The sequence below is a fragment of the Phocoena phocoena genome, chromosome 21 (assembly GCF_963924675.1).
Source record: "Phocoena phocoena chromosome 21, mPhoPho1.1, whole genome shotgun sequence".
Lineage (NCBI taxonomy): Eukaryota > Metazoa > Chordata > Mammalia > Artiodactyla > Phocoenidae > Phocoena > Phocoena phocoena.
The window spans coordinates 2,963,656-2,978,467 of NC_089239.1; the positions used below are offsets into that span (position 1 = coordinate 2,963,656).

The 14,812-nt window shown below is 39.5% G+C and overlaps 1 protein-coding gene across 1 annotated transcript in view; it reads right to left on the reverse strand.

The window, feature by feature from the left end:
* HOOK3 (hook microtubule tethering protein 3) overlaps window positions 1-14,812 on the reverse strand; it is a 101,991-nt gene that overhangs the window by 5,049 nt on the left and 82,130 nt on the right. The window contains exons 16-19 of the mRNA XM_065899914.1: window positions 10,706-10,793; window positions 5,991-6,025; window positions 1,661-1,743; window positions 477-577 (exon numbers count right to left, since the gene is read on the reverse strand). Of these exons, the coding sequence (XP_065755986.1) occupies window positions 477-577; window positions 1,661-1,743; window positions 5,991-6,025; window positions 10,706-10,793 (307 nt within the window). The remainder of the gene's footprint in view (window positions 1-476; window positions 578-1,660; window positions 1,744-5,990; window positions 6,026-10,705; window positions 10,794-14,812) is intronic.

Consider the following 14,812-nt stretch of genomic DNA (forward strand, 5'->3'; position numbering starts at 1 on the left):
CAGGAGAACAGCTTCTGGTGTTCCATGATGCTCCAGTGCCTATTTCTGCTTTCATAATGTGGATTCTCATCCCAAAGTCTGGATTTATCTGATGCCTTCCTGAAGGTGTTACTTAACTTGCTCCAGTAACCTCCTTTTCCCTGGGAACTGGAGCTAGGCCAGAAGCCCTGAGCACTGCCGACAGCAAGGCTCATCTGGAGACAGAGGCGGGCCCTCCCGCCGGGCACAGCCGATTTTGATAATTAGGCAAGGTGGGGCTGCCACTCATTTCCTACATAGAAAGGTGATTCCCTCTTGGTAACGAGTAAGTAACCTGGGGCTGGGGCGACCTGTTTTGATCACGGCCTCTTGCTCTTTTTGTCGAAAGACTCCTCGTGTCCTTCTGTGTGAGGGGTCACCGTTCAGGTACTGTATTTTGAAACATCAGCGAAACACAATGAGAAAGTGCAGTGAGAGGCCCACAGACTCACACTTACACTTTTGGCTTTCTCTAAGTATTTTTTATATCTTTCTTCCATTTGCTTCATTTCCTCTTCTTTCTTCCGTAAAGCTTCTTGTAATTCTTCAATTTTTAAGGCTATCGGTGAGACAGTAAAAAATTAAAAAATTTTTAGACCTAACAACTTGAAAATATTTCAACTGACAAAATAGTAAACAGCTTTGAGAGACTGTTTTGTCTATACTTATATATAATTTTATTTTTTTAAATTCACAATTTTTTTAAACAAAAAGCTCTTCTTAGAAATAAACAAAAACTACACTACGGAAGTGCACAAATTAAAAAGTATTCATGGATGGCTGAAGGGATAAACAAAATGTGGTCTATTTACACAAACAGTTGATTATTCAGCCTCCATTCTGATACACGCTACAATATGGAGACATTATACTAAGTGAAAATGAAAGCCATTATGTGAAGTGAAAGAAGCCGGACACAAAAGGACAAATATTGTATGATTCCACTTATATGAACTACCTAGAAGAGTCAAGTGCATAGGGACAGAAAGCAGAACAGAGGCTACCAGGGGCTGGGAAGAGGGGAGGAGGGGAGTGGTTAACAGGTAGAGAGTTTCAGTTTGGGAAGATGAAAACGTTCGGGAGATGGACAGTGGCTGTACAACAGTGTGAAAGTACTTAATATGTCACTGAACTATATACAATGGACTGGCCAAAAAATTTGTTAGGGATTTTCATCCCAACTCACGGAAAAACCCGAACGAACTTTTTGGCCAACCCAATACTTAAAAATGGTTAAAATGGTCATTTTTATATTATGTGTATTTCACCACAATACTAAAAAAGTAAAAGTCTGTGTCCTGCTCCCACATCCACAGAGAAGAATTAATAAAGTCAAGCTACAAACGGGTGTAAATATCAACCAAAGGAAAAGTCAGGCTGACTTAATGACACTGTGAAAAAAATTTCATAAAATATGCATTAGCGTCCATAGTTAAGGAAAAACTCACAACTAAATTAGAAATTTAAGAAATACTGTAAAGATGATCATGTGTGTGTGTGTGTGTATACTCTTTCTGTGAACAGGGCAAATTCCTTAATTGCTAGAAAATATAATAGGGCCTATTTCTTAAAAAAACAAATTTTATTTAAACTCATCACTAGCGCTAACCGACTGAAAACTACGCTAATTGGGAAAACTCACAGCTGTTGTTAAATCTCGGCTCAAGGTCCTCGATGATGGCTCTCTTCTTCTGCAGCTCATTATTGGCCTCATGCAGCTTCTCTCTGTAACAAAAGATGTTAACACTCTTACCTACTACTGTTTTGCATTTTTTCACTTGAAATGAAAGATATAAATTCTTTCTTTATGGGATACACTAGCATAGCACACAAGTGCTATGAAACAAAGATGAAAAGACTAATCCAACATAAACATATTTTCTAAATGACTAAAAAATAGAGACAAAGTTTGAAATAGTAGTCATTCTTTTATATAAACCTGCACAAGAGGTTAGAAATAACTTAGTGATCTTTATTGTTTCTAGGAATAAGGATATTGTAAAAATTAAATTTAAAACTTTGCTGAGGTTTTATAATGCAAAACTCTTGTTGCAAAAAAATTGAAGCTCCTAAAATAAGAACAGAAAGAACAGTACCCGCCAATAAAAAAGAATAAATTAATGGTACATGCGCCCATGTGGAGAAATATCATAGAATAATGTTGAATAAAGTCAGACACAAAAGGATAATACTATATGATTTTTTTTATATGAAGTTCAGAAAGTGGCAAAACTAACAAAGGGTGATAAGAGATCAGCAGTGGCTAGTCTGGGGATGTAATCAATTAATTAAAAGAGAGAATAAAGAATCCTGGGGTGTTGCTGGAAACATGCTATATATTGATCTGGGCTACCTGCCTATGTAGGAAAACATTCATCAAGCTGTAGACCTAGGAACTCAGGATTTGTATACTTTATTGTAAGGTATATTCCAATATAAAAGTAAAAGGATGAATGAACAGAAGTTTTTTCCTAGTATTTACATAATGTGTAATTCTCTATACTATTTAGTGCAGCACTCTGTAATATGAGAGAGAAAAAAGGCTGCAAAAATTGAAAGATACAGAAAAACACGAAGAAAAAAATAGAGTACGTTGTTATGTCTATTTCTGGTCTTTTCTATGCATAATACTTTAATAAATCTTTGTTGAGGGTATACACACACACACACACACACGCGCGCAGACATATGTTACACAAAATAAATATATACAGTTTAAATAAGAAAAACGAAGCCCAGTGAAGAAAAAGGTTAAGAAATAAAAATTATCCCAGAACCTTAAAAATCCCATGTGTTCCTATCTCTTTCCCAGTGGTAACCAAAATCAAGAATTTTAACCATTCTCATGATTTTTGTGATGGGCCTCTGTGTATATTCCTGAACACTACATTGCTTAATTTTGCCCTATTTTTACTTTACACATTAATCATACTGTATGTACTGTTCTGTGACCTCCACTTTTTACCTAACACTCTGTTCTTGAGATTCATTTATGTTCATGTGTTAGCCCTGGTTTATACCTTTTTATTGCTGTACAGTGTTCTATTGTTTGAATATATCTCAATCTATTTATCATTCTACAGTTGGTGATATTTGTATTGTTTCTGCTTTTCTGTGATTAAAAACAATGTTCTTTCTTGTTAAATACACAACTTGTGAGGAGAGGAGTGTGTCCAGACATTACCCAGTGTTCTTGAGCTCCTATGTTGTTTCTACTTCTGGCCATGAAGGGATGGATAACTGTTACTGGACTTGCTCTCCTGCTAGTAACAAGTAGGAAGCTGGGCAAACTATGTAAAACAACTGTTTCAGAAAGTGGACAGTAGGCAGTACAAGATTCTGATTCTCAGAGAAAGAAAACAAGAGTGGGAACCCCAGTGGGAACCCCTATGATCTCTCTGGCTTTCTGTCTGCAGTCAGGAGGAGATCACAGGAAGGGTGTGCCCATCCCCCTGAGCTGAGGACAAAGAGACAAGAACATGGGGAGGCAGATGCGGCTAGAATTTTTGGAGCACAGAGTAAGAGATGAAAGAGCTATGTAAGAAAAGCTCACCATAAATTGGCATATGGGTGCGCTTAAGTGTTTGGATTAATACTAACTTGCACGTTTCTAGGAATGGACACCATGAGGTGTGTCAAGGGACAACTACAGAAGAATGAAAAATTACTGGGGCGCTGAGAGGGAAAAATCCCGAAAGTCCACACATTAGAGTTCCAACTAGTCAGAGTTGTGCTCTCACTGAAACCGAGACATTTGGTAGGGACCTCGAAGTACAGAGCTTTTCAACTGGGGACAATTTTGCCCTCTTGGGGCTGTCTAGAGATAATTTTGATTGTCACAACTTAGGAGGGTGTTACTGGCTTCTAGTGGGGAGAGGAAAGAGACACTGCTGAATATCCTACAATGCACACAACCACCGCCTACGACAACAACAAAAAGTCATCGGAGGGAAATGAATAATAACTAAATAAACCACCTTATAGTCACTTTTTAAAAACAAATGTTTGAAACTGACCAAAAAAACCCCCAAAACCCCAATGTTCTTCCACACTTTCTTCTAAATGTCTCCTGGTAAACATGGACCACAGCATCTCTAGGAATCTAGGGTATACACAGAAACGTAGAATCAATGTGTCACAGAATATATGCATGTTGCAGTTTACTGAATAAACTGATGTATATCCCTACCAGCAGTGGATGAGAGTTACCAGCACTCAACATCTCTGGCAATACTTGGTATGTCTGATTCTTAAATTTTACCAATTTGTTGTGTGTAAAATAGTCTTGTTGTAGTGTTAAATCTGCACGGTCATTCATCTTTTGAGATGTCTGTGGGCTCTGTGGCAGGCTGAACTGTGTCTCTGAAAAAGATATGGTGAGGTCCTAAATCCCAGAACCTGTGAATGTGACACTATCTGGAAATAGGGTCTTTGCAGATGTACTTAGTTAAGATGAGGTCATACTGGATCAGGGTGGGCCCTAATCCAATTACTGGTGTCCTTATAAGAAGGCCATGTGAAGATGGAGAGAGAGGTTGCATCTATACACCAAGGAACACCAAGGGTTGCTGGCAGCCACCAGAAGCTAGTAGAGGGGTACATGGAACAGATTCTCCATTAGAACTTCTAGAAAGAACCAATCCTGCTGATACCCTGATTTCAGACTTCTAGCCTCAAGAACTGTTAGAGAATAAATTTCTGTTGTTTTTAGCCTTGCAGTTTGTGGTAATTTTTTATGGCAACCACAGGAAACTAATACAGGCCTCATCTTCACTAATAAATTCTTTTTGATGAAGATTTTTACCATGTAAATGAACACAGAATAATGGTCAGACAGTAGTTTTATGAAACCACAGGTATTCTATTTTCTGCAATTAAGGGATGGGAAATGAAAAAAGGACAGAATTCAACACTAAATTCTCACTGCAGGTAGCCTCACAGTGGATGGAAGGTGACAGGTGCTGTTCTAGTATTTTAAGAACCTGCCCAGTGATAGACTTGCCCTAGGAGCGTCTCACTTTCCCATATAAGAAAGGAAAGAAAGAAAGAAAGGAAGGAAGGAGGAAAGAGAAAGAAAGAAATTAGGATAGCACACAGCAAACTGCCCGACTACAGAATTCTTCCCAGTGGCCACTATGGTACCCAGGATGTCTGTTTACCACAGTCTAACCCTGTAACGCTCCACCAGGCTGGCAATCCATGGGCACCCACACTCAATGTCTGCAAGGACAGAGTTTTGCCAGAAAGTGATAGGAAGGGTTACAGCAGTTACTGGGTGCAAGAAAAATTACAAAACACTCCTAACATTGTCAACCTCAGATATGGAAGAAGGTTTCTTCTTCATGAGAAAACAACTGTAATATTTAAAAATTTAATCTTTTAGATCAAAAAGTCATGTTCAGGTATGTTTGCAATTCAAGGAAATGTTTGAAAACCTGCTACTGATAAGCTTAATAATACTTTAAAACATTTACATAAAAAGGAAGCTTCAGCTGGCCAGACGCTAGAGCTGGAAAATTCAGCCCGCGGCCCGTTCTTGCATAGAAAGCTTGGTTGGGACAGTCACAGCTCTGGTTTACATACTGCCTGTGGCCACTCTCGAACCTCAGAGCTAAGTGGTTGTGACACAGACCACTGTCTGTAAAGCCGAAAGCAACTATTCTCTGTTCCTTATAGAAAACATTTCTGACTGCTGATCCAGAGGGTCCCACACTCCTAACTGGGATCATTAAATACTATCGTGAAGATAAAACCCTGGAATCTCACTTGAGAAAACAGTTCTAACATAGTAATTGTTTTGATTTGAGGACCTGGGGTGATGATGACCCTTTAGATACTATTAATGCCCCTTATAATCTTCTATACCTTCAGGGCCACCCATGCCACTGCCTAGATACTCTGTAACCCCAACACAAAACACTGATGTTTCACTGGACAATGTAACAGTGAGCCTCAATAGCTTTTATACTTACAGATGTTCTTCAAGCTTCTTTTTTAGAAGAACTGACTGAAAATGGAAAATAAAAAAATAGTTTATTACTTAACATTTTAACTAATAAACTAATTAAAAAATTAAGAATACAGTAGTAAATAACTGAGTGAGCCCTCTGTAAGTTCTCTGGTCAAAGAACTGAAAATACACAATATACCCAAGTTTACTTCTCTTTGATAAGGGAGACAGCAGCCTATAAGTGATAAAAACGATCAGTATAAAATACCCATAAACTGTATGTCTGAATTCTCTATTTATAGTCAGGGAAAGGAATTAAAAAGCCACTTACGTACAGACCTAATATTCCTGGATGCAATAGGCAAGTAGAACTCTAATAATAATAGACTGTCCCTAAGACACTTTTTATCTGCTATATTTTCCTTGCATCATGGGATCAACTTCTGTAAACACTTACTGAATTAATCAGAAGTTTCTGATATGCACAGGTTGCAAATAGTTTATGTGACAGGATAGGAACGTTAAAGATGGGATATGCACAGCATTTAATATGCTGGAGAATGCAGCTTTGACTGGGTATTTAAAAAAAGAGTCTCCTGAGAAACAGGAGATCAGAACTGACCTAAAATAAACAAAGAATAACAGCATTCCATACAGGACCACCAGGTTTCATAATTAAACTCAACGCTTGTAGGGTACACATTACTAATGAATTCTGTGAAACAGTTTACGTTGAGATAAACAGTTACATAATTAATTCAGCCAAACTCAAATAATACGGACTTAGGAAACAAACTGTCCAATCAGTCAAGAGCAGCACGGAGGGGAACATACCCGTCACACCGGGCTCTTCCATTTTCAGTCCCCTGACTTGATAGTGATTACTGTCATCGCTTATTCGAGCCCATTCTGACACAGCTCTGGAATATTCAAATGCACTTTTTTGCTGAGTATGTCAACTACAGCTAGGTTAGTGGACCATAATGTCCTCTACCACTGCTTCCCCCAAACATAGAGAAAGATGATAACCCTGTTGACTTTTTATTTTTTAATAAATTTATTTATTTTATTTATTTATTTTTGGCTGCATTGGGTCTTCGTTGCTGCACGCAGGCTTCTCATCGCGGTGGTTTCTCTTGTTGCAGAGCATGGGCTCTAGGTGTGTGGGCTTCAGTAGTTGTGGCTCGCGGGCTCTAGAGCGCAGGCTCAGTAGCTGTGGCGCATGGGCTTAGTTGCTCCGCGGCCTGTGGGATCTTCCCGGACCAGGGCTTGAACCCGTGTCCCCGGCATTGGCAGGTGGACTCTCAACCACTGTGCCACCAGGGAAGTCTCAACCCTGTTGAATTTTGATTACTGCTCGTTCCTTCTCCAGTACAGAGGGTAAAATGAAAATACTTTAAAAACACCTTAGCTTTAATTGTGCACTTCTGTCTTGATTAGGCTCTAAGCAAAATTAATCTTAAAATCTCAGATAATATATAATAAAATGATTATGTAATGAGCAGTTAATATGCCAGGCACTCACTCAAGTTTATCACGTGCACTGTCTCATGTCAACCTCACAACCGTGAGTGACACCAGTCCCATCTCATGGTTGAGGGAGGTGAGGCTGGGGAGACATTCAGGGGCTTTCCAGAGGCAGATCCCAAATTAAAACCCAGGCCTGCCAGACCCCGGAGTCTATGCACGGTCTTCACCTCCAGTGAAGCCTCTCCAGTAGAAGACTGTTACTCATAAAATGTGGCATCAGGAGGCCAGACTGTGACAGCAAGCTAGTTTCAAAATACTTTATAAAAACAAACTAGTTATAACAATGGGGGTAGGAGCGGGATGGGAAAAAAAAGGAGCAGAGTTCCTTTTAGCCTGACCGGTTAGGTTTTTGATATCCTTTAAGTATCTTAATTGTAAAGGGCATAAACCTATAAGTAATATTGGTATATTCCTTTTGCATAAAACTCCTGTTAATTTAAAATTTCAACCACATCAACTATGATGGCAGATAATGTATAAATCAAAACATTCTTCAATATATAGAAATGAATAGGAAGCCATACTTACAATAGCCTTGAGCAGAAACCATGCCAAGAGACAGAGAGGACATATTAGTATGAAGCAAACACAGCAGCCAATAGAAGGAACGATTTAGTAATTCATGAACAGAAGTAAAAGACACGCATTTTTTTTCAAAAATGTACATTTTTCTTTCTTCTATGGTCTCCTCATCCTGTCTTGTTCTCTGGAGTTTTATACACTGTGGCTAGCTCAAATTATCCATATGCCTGGATATAACAATGCTTTTCTGCTTCCATGCTAAAAATAAATGACATAAAAATAATAATAAAAATGTGCAAACCACGCTACTGTGACTTAAGGTCACATGAAAGGACTGTGCTTTTGGTAACAGAAATGGGCAGAAACTACGTTGTTCTTTAGAGAGGATCAATTCCATTTGGCAGGCTGCTCTGTGCATTACATATTCCTGAGAAGCAACACTGCAGGTTGGGTGAAAAGAGAGGAGACAACAACATTGAACACCTGCCGTGGGAAGAACCACACGTCGTGGATCACACTTTTCTCCACATTATGCTGAGCCCGCCTTCAGAATGAGGCAAGTTTCTATCTGAATCTTTACAGAGAACACAGCTCTGAGAGAATTTTCAAGGATTTAGAGCAACAAATCTCAGCATCTGAGCAGTCAAATAAATTGACTAATTTATGCAAATAGCACTTTTAGGCCTGGGAACTCACTTCTGAAATATGGCCTCTTAAAGCAATGACACAGCATATTTAATTAGATTTGATAGCCACAGTGATATCTAACCAGGTTATGTAAAAAATGTTTTACAGAATAAATACCTTTCTTTATGTTTAAATATAAGTAAGAACAGCAAGTATATTGGTTATTAGAGTCTAACACTAAGGTTGAGTGGATACTGATGTTTCGCCATTTTTACTTCCTAGGATCTGCACACCCTTCCCCCCTCTACCATAACAAATCAACAGAAAGTCTCCTCAAAGTTTTTAAGACCAAAACGAAGTCTACATTTACCTCAGTTTAAGGGACCTAGTGATTTCACTGAACTAAGAAATGTTACCCGCTTTGGTTCACTGCTAAGACCCTCTTAGTTTTACTAGTATTTTCATACACGAATGGTGGTTTTGCTTGTGATTTAGCATTCTGGATAAAGGCATGCTTGAAAGTAAACCATGGTATTTGAAACTAGTCCCATTTTAATAAGGGGATGATGTGGTTTAAACGTTGGGTGAGAATTTTAGGAACTGGGAATCAATGTGGGGATCTAAGAAGAACTACCACCACATCAGAGGATAAATTACAGCCCATCATCTCAGAGAGCACGCTGCCAACATAAGCCTGATGGGTGCATAAGAAACTCATAAAATTAGGTCACCAGTGAGCTTTTTATACCTCACACTCTCAGGTTTTAAGTAATATGCTGTTTTGTTTTTACACCCTCTTACGTTACTAAGGCTGGACGGAACTAGATGTGTCTACAGTTTTGACGCTGAGTGCCGCAAATGACTCTAACCATGAAAACAACAAAATAGGTTTATACTCAAAAGCCAGAGTTACTCTGGCAAAAGGAAAAAAGTTATCAACTGACTGAAGCAAAGATTAAACTTCAGTTGTTATCCCCTCTTCACACTGGTTTTGAGCCCTTTTACAGGAGCAGCTCTAATGTATAAAGCTCATTAAATGTAAGGGATTTGCAAAACATGATTGATTTACGCCTGCATCAGAGCCTGACTACTATGAGCTGCCCCAGCTCACTGTGTGGGGCGGTGAGCATGGTGAGGTGGGGAGGACCCTGTTCCCGCCTCGGCACACTTACTCTTTTCTAGGTGAGTGCCCGCCAAGCAGGCAGGGCTAGGGCAGAGGGGCAGAGTGCTAAGGGAATATTAAAATAGGGCAGTGAGCTTATATTTGAGAGAGAGAGAGAGAGAGAGAGAGAGAGAGAGAGAGAGAGCGTGCGCACAAGCGGGGGCAGGGGTGTGTGTGTGTGTGTGTGTGTGTAACAATGTGCGTGTGTGTGTGTGTATCTGTGTGGCGGGAGGGGCAGGGGGAGAAAGCGGGATTCATAAACCTAGAGATGGTAGTATTTTAGAAATGGCATTATTTTCTTTTTTTTTTTGCGGTACGCGGGCCTGTCACTGTTGTGGCCTGTCACTGTTGTGGCCTCTCCTGTTGCAGACGGGCCTCCGGACGCACAGGCTCAGTGGCCATGGCTCACAGGCCCAGCCGCTCCGTGACATGTGGGATCTTTCCGGACTGGGGCACGAACCTGTGTCCCCTGCATCGGCAGGCGGACTCTCAACCACTGCGCCACCAGGGAAGCCAGGCATTATTTTCTTAAAATCAATTTTACAACAAACATTGCTACTTGAACATGCTAAGTTTCTATCAGCATTTTTTTTTTTTTGACCAGAGGGAAAAACCTATACTCTGAATACTGAGGTGAGCACATGTAAAACCATAAAACCCCAATTAATTCTTCAGCTGATAACTACAAGTGAACTTCTAATTCCCAGCAGGATGAATCTGAAAGAGACAATAAAGTACTGTCTGGTCCTTTTTATAAGGAATGTTAGTAAAACACTGTTTCTTTTCTATAACCACTATAATTACAATTATTTTGATATAGACCATCAAATAAAAGTTATAGCTTTTCTTAACGTTATGAAACTGTTGGACCATCACTGGTACATATTAAGACTTACATCTTCTGCCTTTGAGCCTTGATCCTGTAAAGATTTTTGCAATTCTTCGACTTGTGACTGTACTTCTAGAAGTCTTTGATTCACCAGCCTAGAAATCAAAGGTACATTAATTTTCCAAGTTCTGACTAAACTTATGCCTTTTGCCTTAGGTTTTCACATTGGTTAGAGAAACAGTATAATGAGAAAAACAAAGTCTCATGTTATAGTCGTAGTAGCTCACTTTTCTGGATGTTTTCTGTATTGCTTAAAATGTCTATGATGATATCCAATGCAGTGTTTTGGTGGACACGTTTTGTTGAGCTGGTATGTTTATACATATACATTTATCTGAGATTCACTTCACTATAGGTTTGTTCAAACTGAGTGTCAGGCACCACACTCAGCATAGTCCTAGCAGACCCTTGCACTCGCATTTAGTGGGGAGACAAAATGTAAAGAAATAAAATACGAGCTAAATACTTCAACACAGCACACAGAGGTACACACAGGAGTGACGGCTGCTCAGAGAAGCTAGGACTGCACCTAACTGCGTGGAGGAGTTGGGCTTCACTTCAATGGAGATCAGACAGTAAATAAAACGCTTATGTGGTTAAGGGTGGAAAGGGGATTCAAGACCGAGAATTCAGCATGTCCAAAGCACACAGAAAGGGAGCGGGTACGAAGAGTTCAGGAACTGTAAGGCTGAAGACCAAGTTATGAGGCAAAGGAAGGCTGGAGATGAAACCAGAGGAGAAAAGGAGAGGCTGGGACACCCCTCTGAGAAATGCAAATGTATTTTTATTTATCCTATAATCGGGCCTAAAATTTTGTTGGGATGGGAATAGCCCAGCCAGCCTTTAAAAATGCTGATTCTGGAGCTCAATCCCCATAAATTCTCTAGATCATTAGGATGCAACATTCAGGGGACCAGTAGGCCTTGGACGATGTGGAAGGATCAGACAGTGTTTCAGAAAGATCATGCTGGTGTGAAAGTGGAGGAGACCATCTGGGAAGCCCCACCGGGGCCGGCACAGTGATCACGCCTCCCCCTAAAACAGAAGGGGGCAGAGGCGGGGTGCACGGAAAATGCAAAGGAATACAAGGAGCAAAAAGTAACTTAGGAGTCCGGTCTGAGCTACCAAGGACCATTTACTGAGAAAGGGAATACAGGAAGAGCAGGCTGAGAAAGAAGCACAAAGGACTTCATTCGGTATTTGTCGAAAATGAAGTGATTAGAGATGCCTGTCGAACAGCTGGACACCTGCACCTGAAACCCAGCAGGAGGGCTAAGCCGACCCTCCAGACCCAAGAGCCGTTCGGCAGTGACTGAAGCCAGGAGCATGAGTAACAGTGGCCAGAGACAACGTGAACCAGCTCGGAGGAGGAACAAGAGGGGCCACGGCAGACCACCAAGCAAAGGGCTGAAAGAGGAGCCTCGCCCTGGACAGCAACCCAAGGACTGGGAGAGACACAAGCGAGGGCTGTTCCTGAAACTGAAAACAAGTCTGTGGAAGGGGAAACGATCCACAATGAAAACAGTAAAGAGGCGAGGAGAGATAAAGTCCTAACTGCTCCCACTGGACTGGCTAGTAAGTACTTGAGTAAAAGCCAGATTGCTCCCAATTAAGGACAAAACAGGGCAATGAATATTTAGAATCCAAATAGCCAAGAAGTTCAGTAAGAAATTCTTTTACTCAACAAGTGACAAGAAATTCTTACTGTAAACCTCTAGGTTCTATAATTTAGTGAGAATCACAGTAAAAAGGCAATAAATCTATAATAATAACTGATGTTTTTCACACAAAGGAATCTGTTTTTTCACTCAGTGAAACAATTATCTGAAAACTCATATTCAATATGGAACAGAGGTACATAAGTACGTTGCTAACTGTAACTTTGTTTAATCTTCTCAGGAAGCAATATGAAAAATATATCAAACTATAAGGCTATTTCAACTATCCATCTTAGACACTTTTGAAATTAATCAGTCAAAAAATATTGTTACTAGGTGGAGGCCATCAGAAATGTCATAAAACATAGTCTAACATATCGATTAAAGCATGGAGCATACATGTACACACACATGTATGAACCTATAAAAATATATGTAAATATATACGAAAAAATTTCAACTACAAAATAAATAAGGATTATAATGTTGACCTCATGGGGTTGTTTAGAAAACTAAGTAAGATAATATATAAAGGGTGTGCACATAGCAGGTACTCTATAAATACCTCTACTTTCTTTCTCCCCCTTCAAGGGTTTAGTTAATCAACATTTTAATCCAAGTCTAATTACATATAGTTGTCAAGGGGGTGTAGGGAGAGGGTGAGCTTGAGATCACAACCTACTCTGAGAGGGAAGGGAAGGAGATCACACGTGCTTCCAGAGAGCTCCCCAAGCCGTTCCAGTACGGCTCCACCCTCGACCCTTCATGCCTCTCCTTACATTGCTTGAGGGTCAACAGGTGTTACAGATTTTAACAAATACCAACTTGTTGGGAAAACTAACTGGAAAGGACTTTGGAGGTTTACTACAAACCTCTCCTTCTAAGGTGACATATGGCGGTGAGCAAATAGTATTTAAGGTCGTACAGTTATGAGACTAAGTAGAACTGAAACCCTGCTTTCTTGGTGCTAACCCAGTGCTGTCAAAGAGTAAGAGGTTAAGGTACAGACCAGGTAATGTAAACACTTACTAAACTCAGTAAGAACAAACTTATGATAACTCACTTAAGAGTAAAGCATCCTGTGAGGAGAAGACAGGGAAAAAAAACGTTTTATAAATGTGGCAGAAGATAAACTGGCAAGAAAGAGGTTAAGTAGAGGCTTTGGAGTCTCGTAGCCTGGGTCTCAGCCCAAATTCCTACATGTATAAAATTTTAATAAAGTAAGACCACATGTTTAAAACACTTAGCACAATGTTTGGAACAACACTGGAACATGTTTGGAACAGCAGTTTAATAAATGTTAGCTGCTCGTATTACTAGTATTACTGTTACAGATCATAATACCCACAGATGGCTATAATCTAAAGGTAAGTTATCATCAGTGTTGTAATTTAATAAACAAACACAGCTGTGAATAACAGGGATTTAGGCGGTAACCAGTCATCTACGTGCACGAGTCCTCTACGAATGACAGCTAGCTGTTCTATTTTGAAGGAGAAAGAGTAATAGCTGTAATGTCTGTGACAAACAAGGCAAAGTGTTACAGAAAACGTTGTAGGTGTTGATTCACTGATAAGAAATTAGTGTTGGGAGAAGGCTCTCCCCACTAAGATGCTAAAAGACAGTGGAGGCCAAGGATGAAGGGGATAACTCAAGGTGCCCTCACCATGGGCTCTGCATGACTGACTGCTGTTTTCTACAATTCCCACTCCTCCTCCTTCTCTTTTTCCACTTTTTCTAAGTATTTTAAAAAAGTATTCATTATCTATGCTCCTAAGAAATGATATAAAAATGTCTCCTTACGTTTACGCTTAATTATGCTCTAATAATCACCCTGGTATTTACAGTTTGCTGATTCTCCCTCAACAGCTTTAAAAATTAAAGTTACAGGAAGAAGGGTAGGATATGTAAAACTATCGTAACAATTTTGACTCTCAAGACTGACTCACACCTGGGAAGTGCCAAATCAATCAGGCAGAATAAGCAAGGAATCTGTAATATCACATAAACTGTGAAACTATTTATAAAATTGTCAAATCCCTCACAAATGACAGAATATCACAGCTCTAAGAAAAAGAAAAGACATCATATGTCTGGTATTTAAGAAACATTTCCAAAAAGGAAAAGAATGAGAGGACTGTCATAATAAAATATAAAAGTAGCCCTTGCCAGAGCAAGCTACTGGTTTAAAAGTAGTTTGGACAAACTGCCTACTGCAATACTCTTAAAACTTACAAGCAGAAAAATGATGTTTTGTTAAATTTGCAGATTCTAAATTCTCAAAACAATTGAATTGTTCATAAAATGGATGACTTCCTATCAGAGTCACAAGAAATAACAGATTAAAAAAAAAAAGCCCTATCAATTGAATCATGATGGATCCTACTGTTTTCCTCACACCAGTCAATTCTTTGAAACATTAGCTTGTAAAAACAGGGTAAATTCTACTAATATAA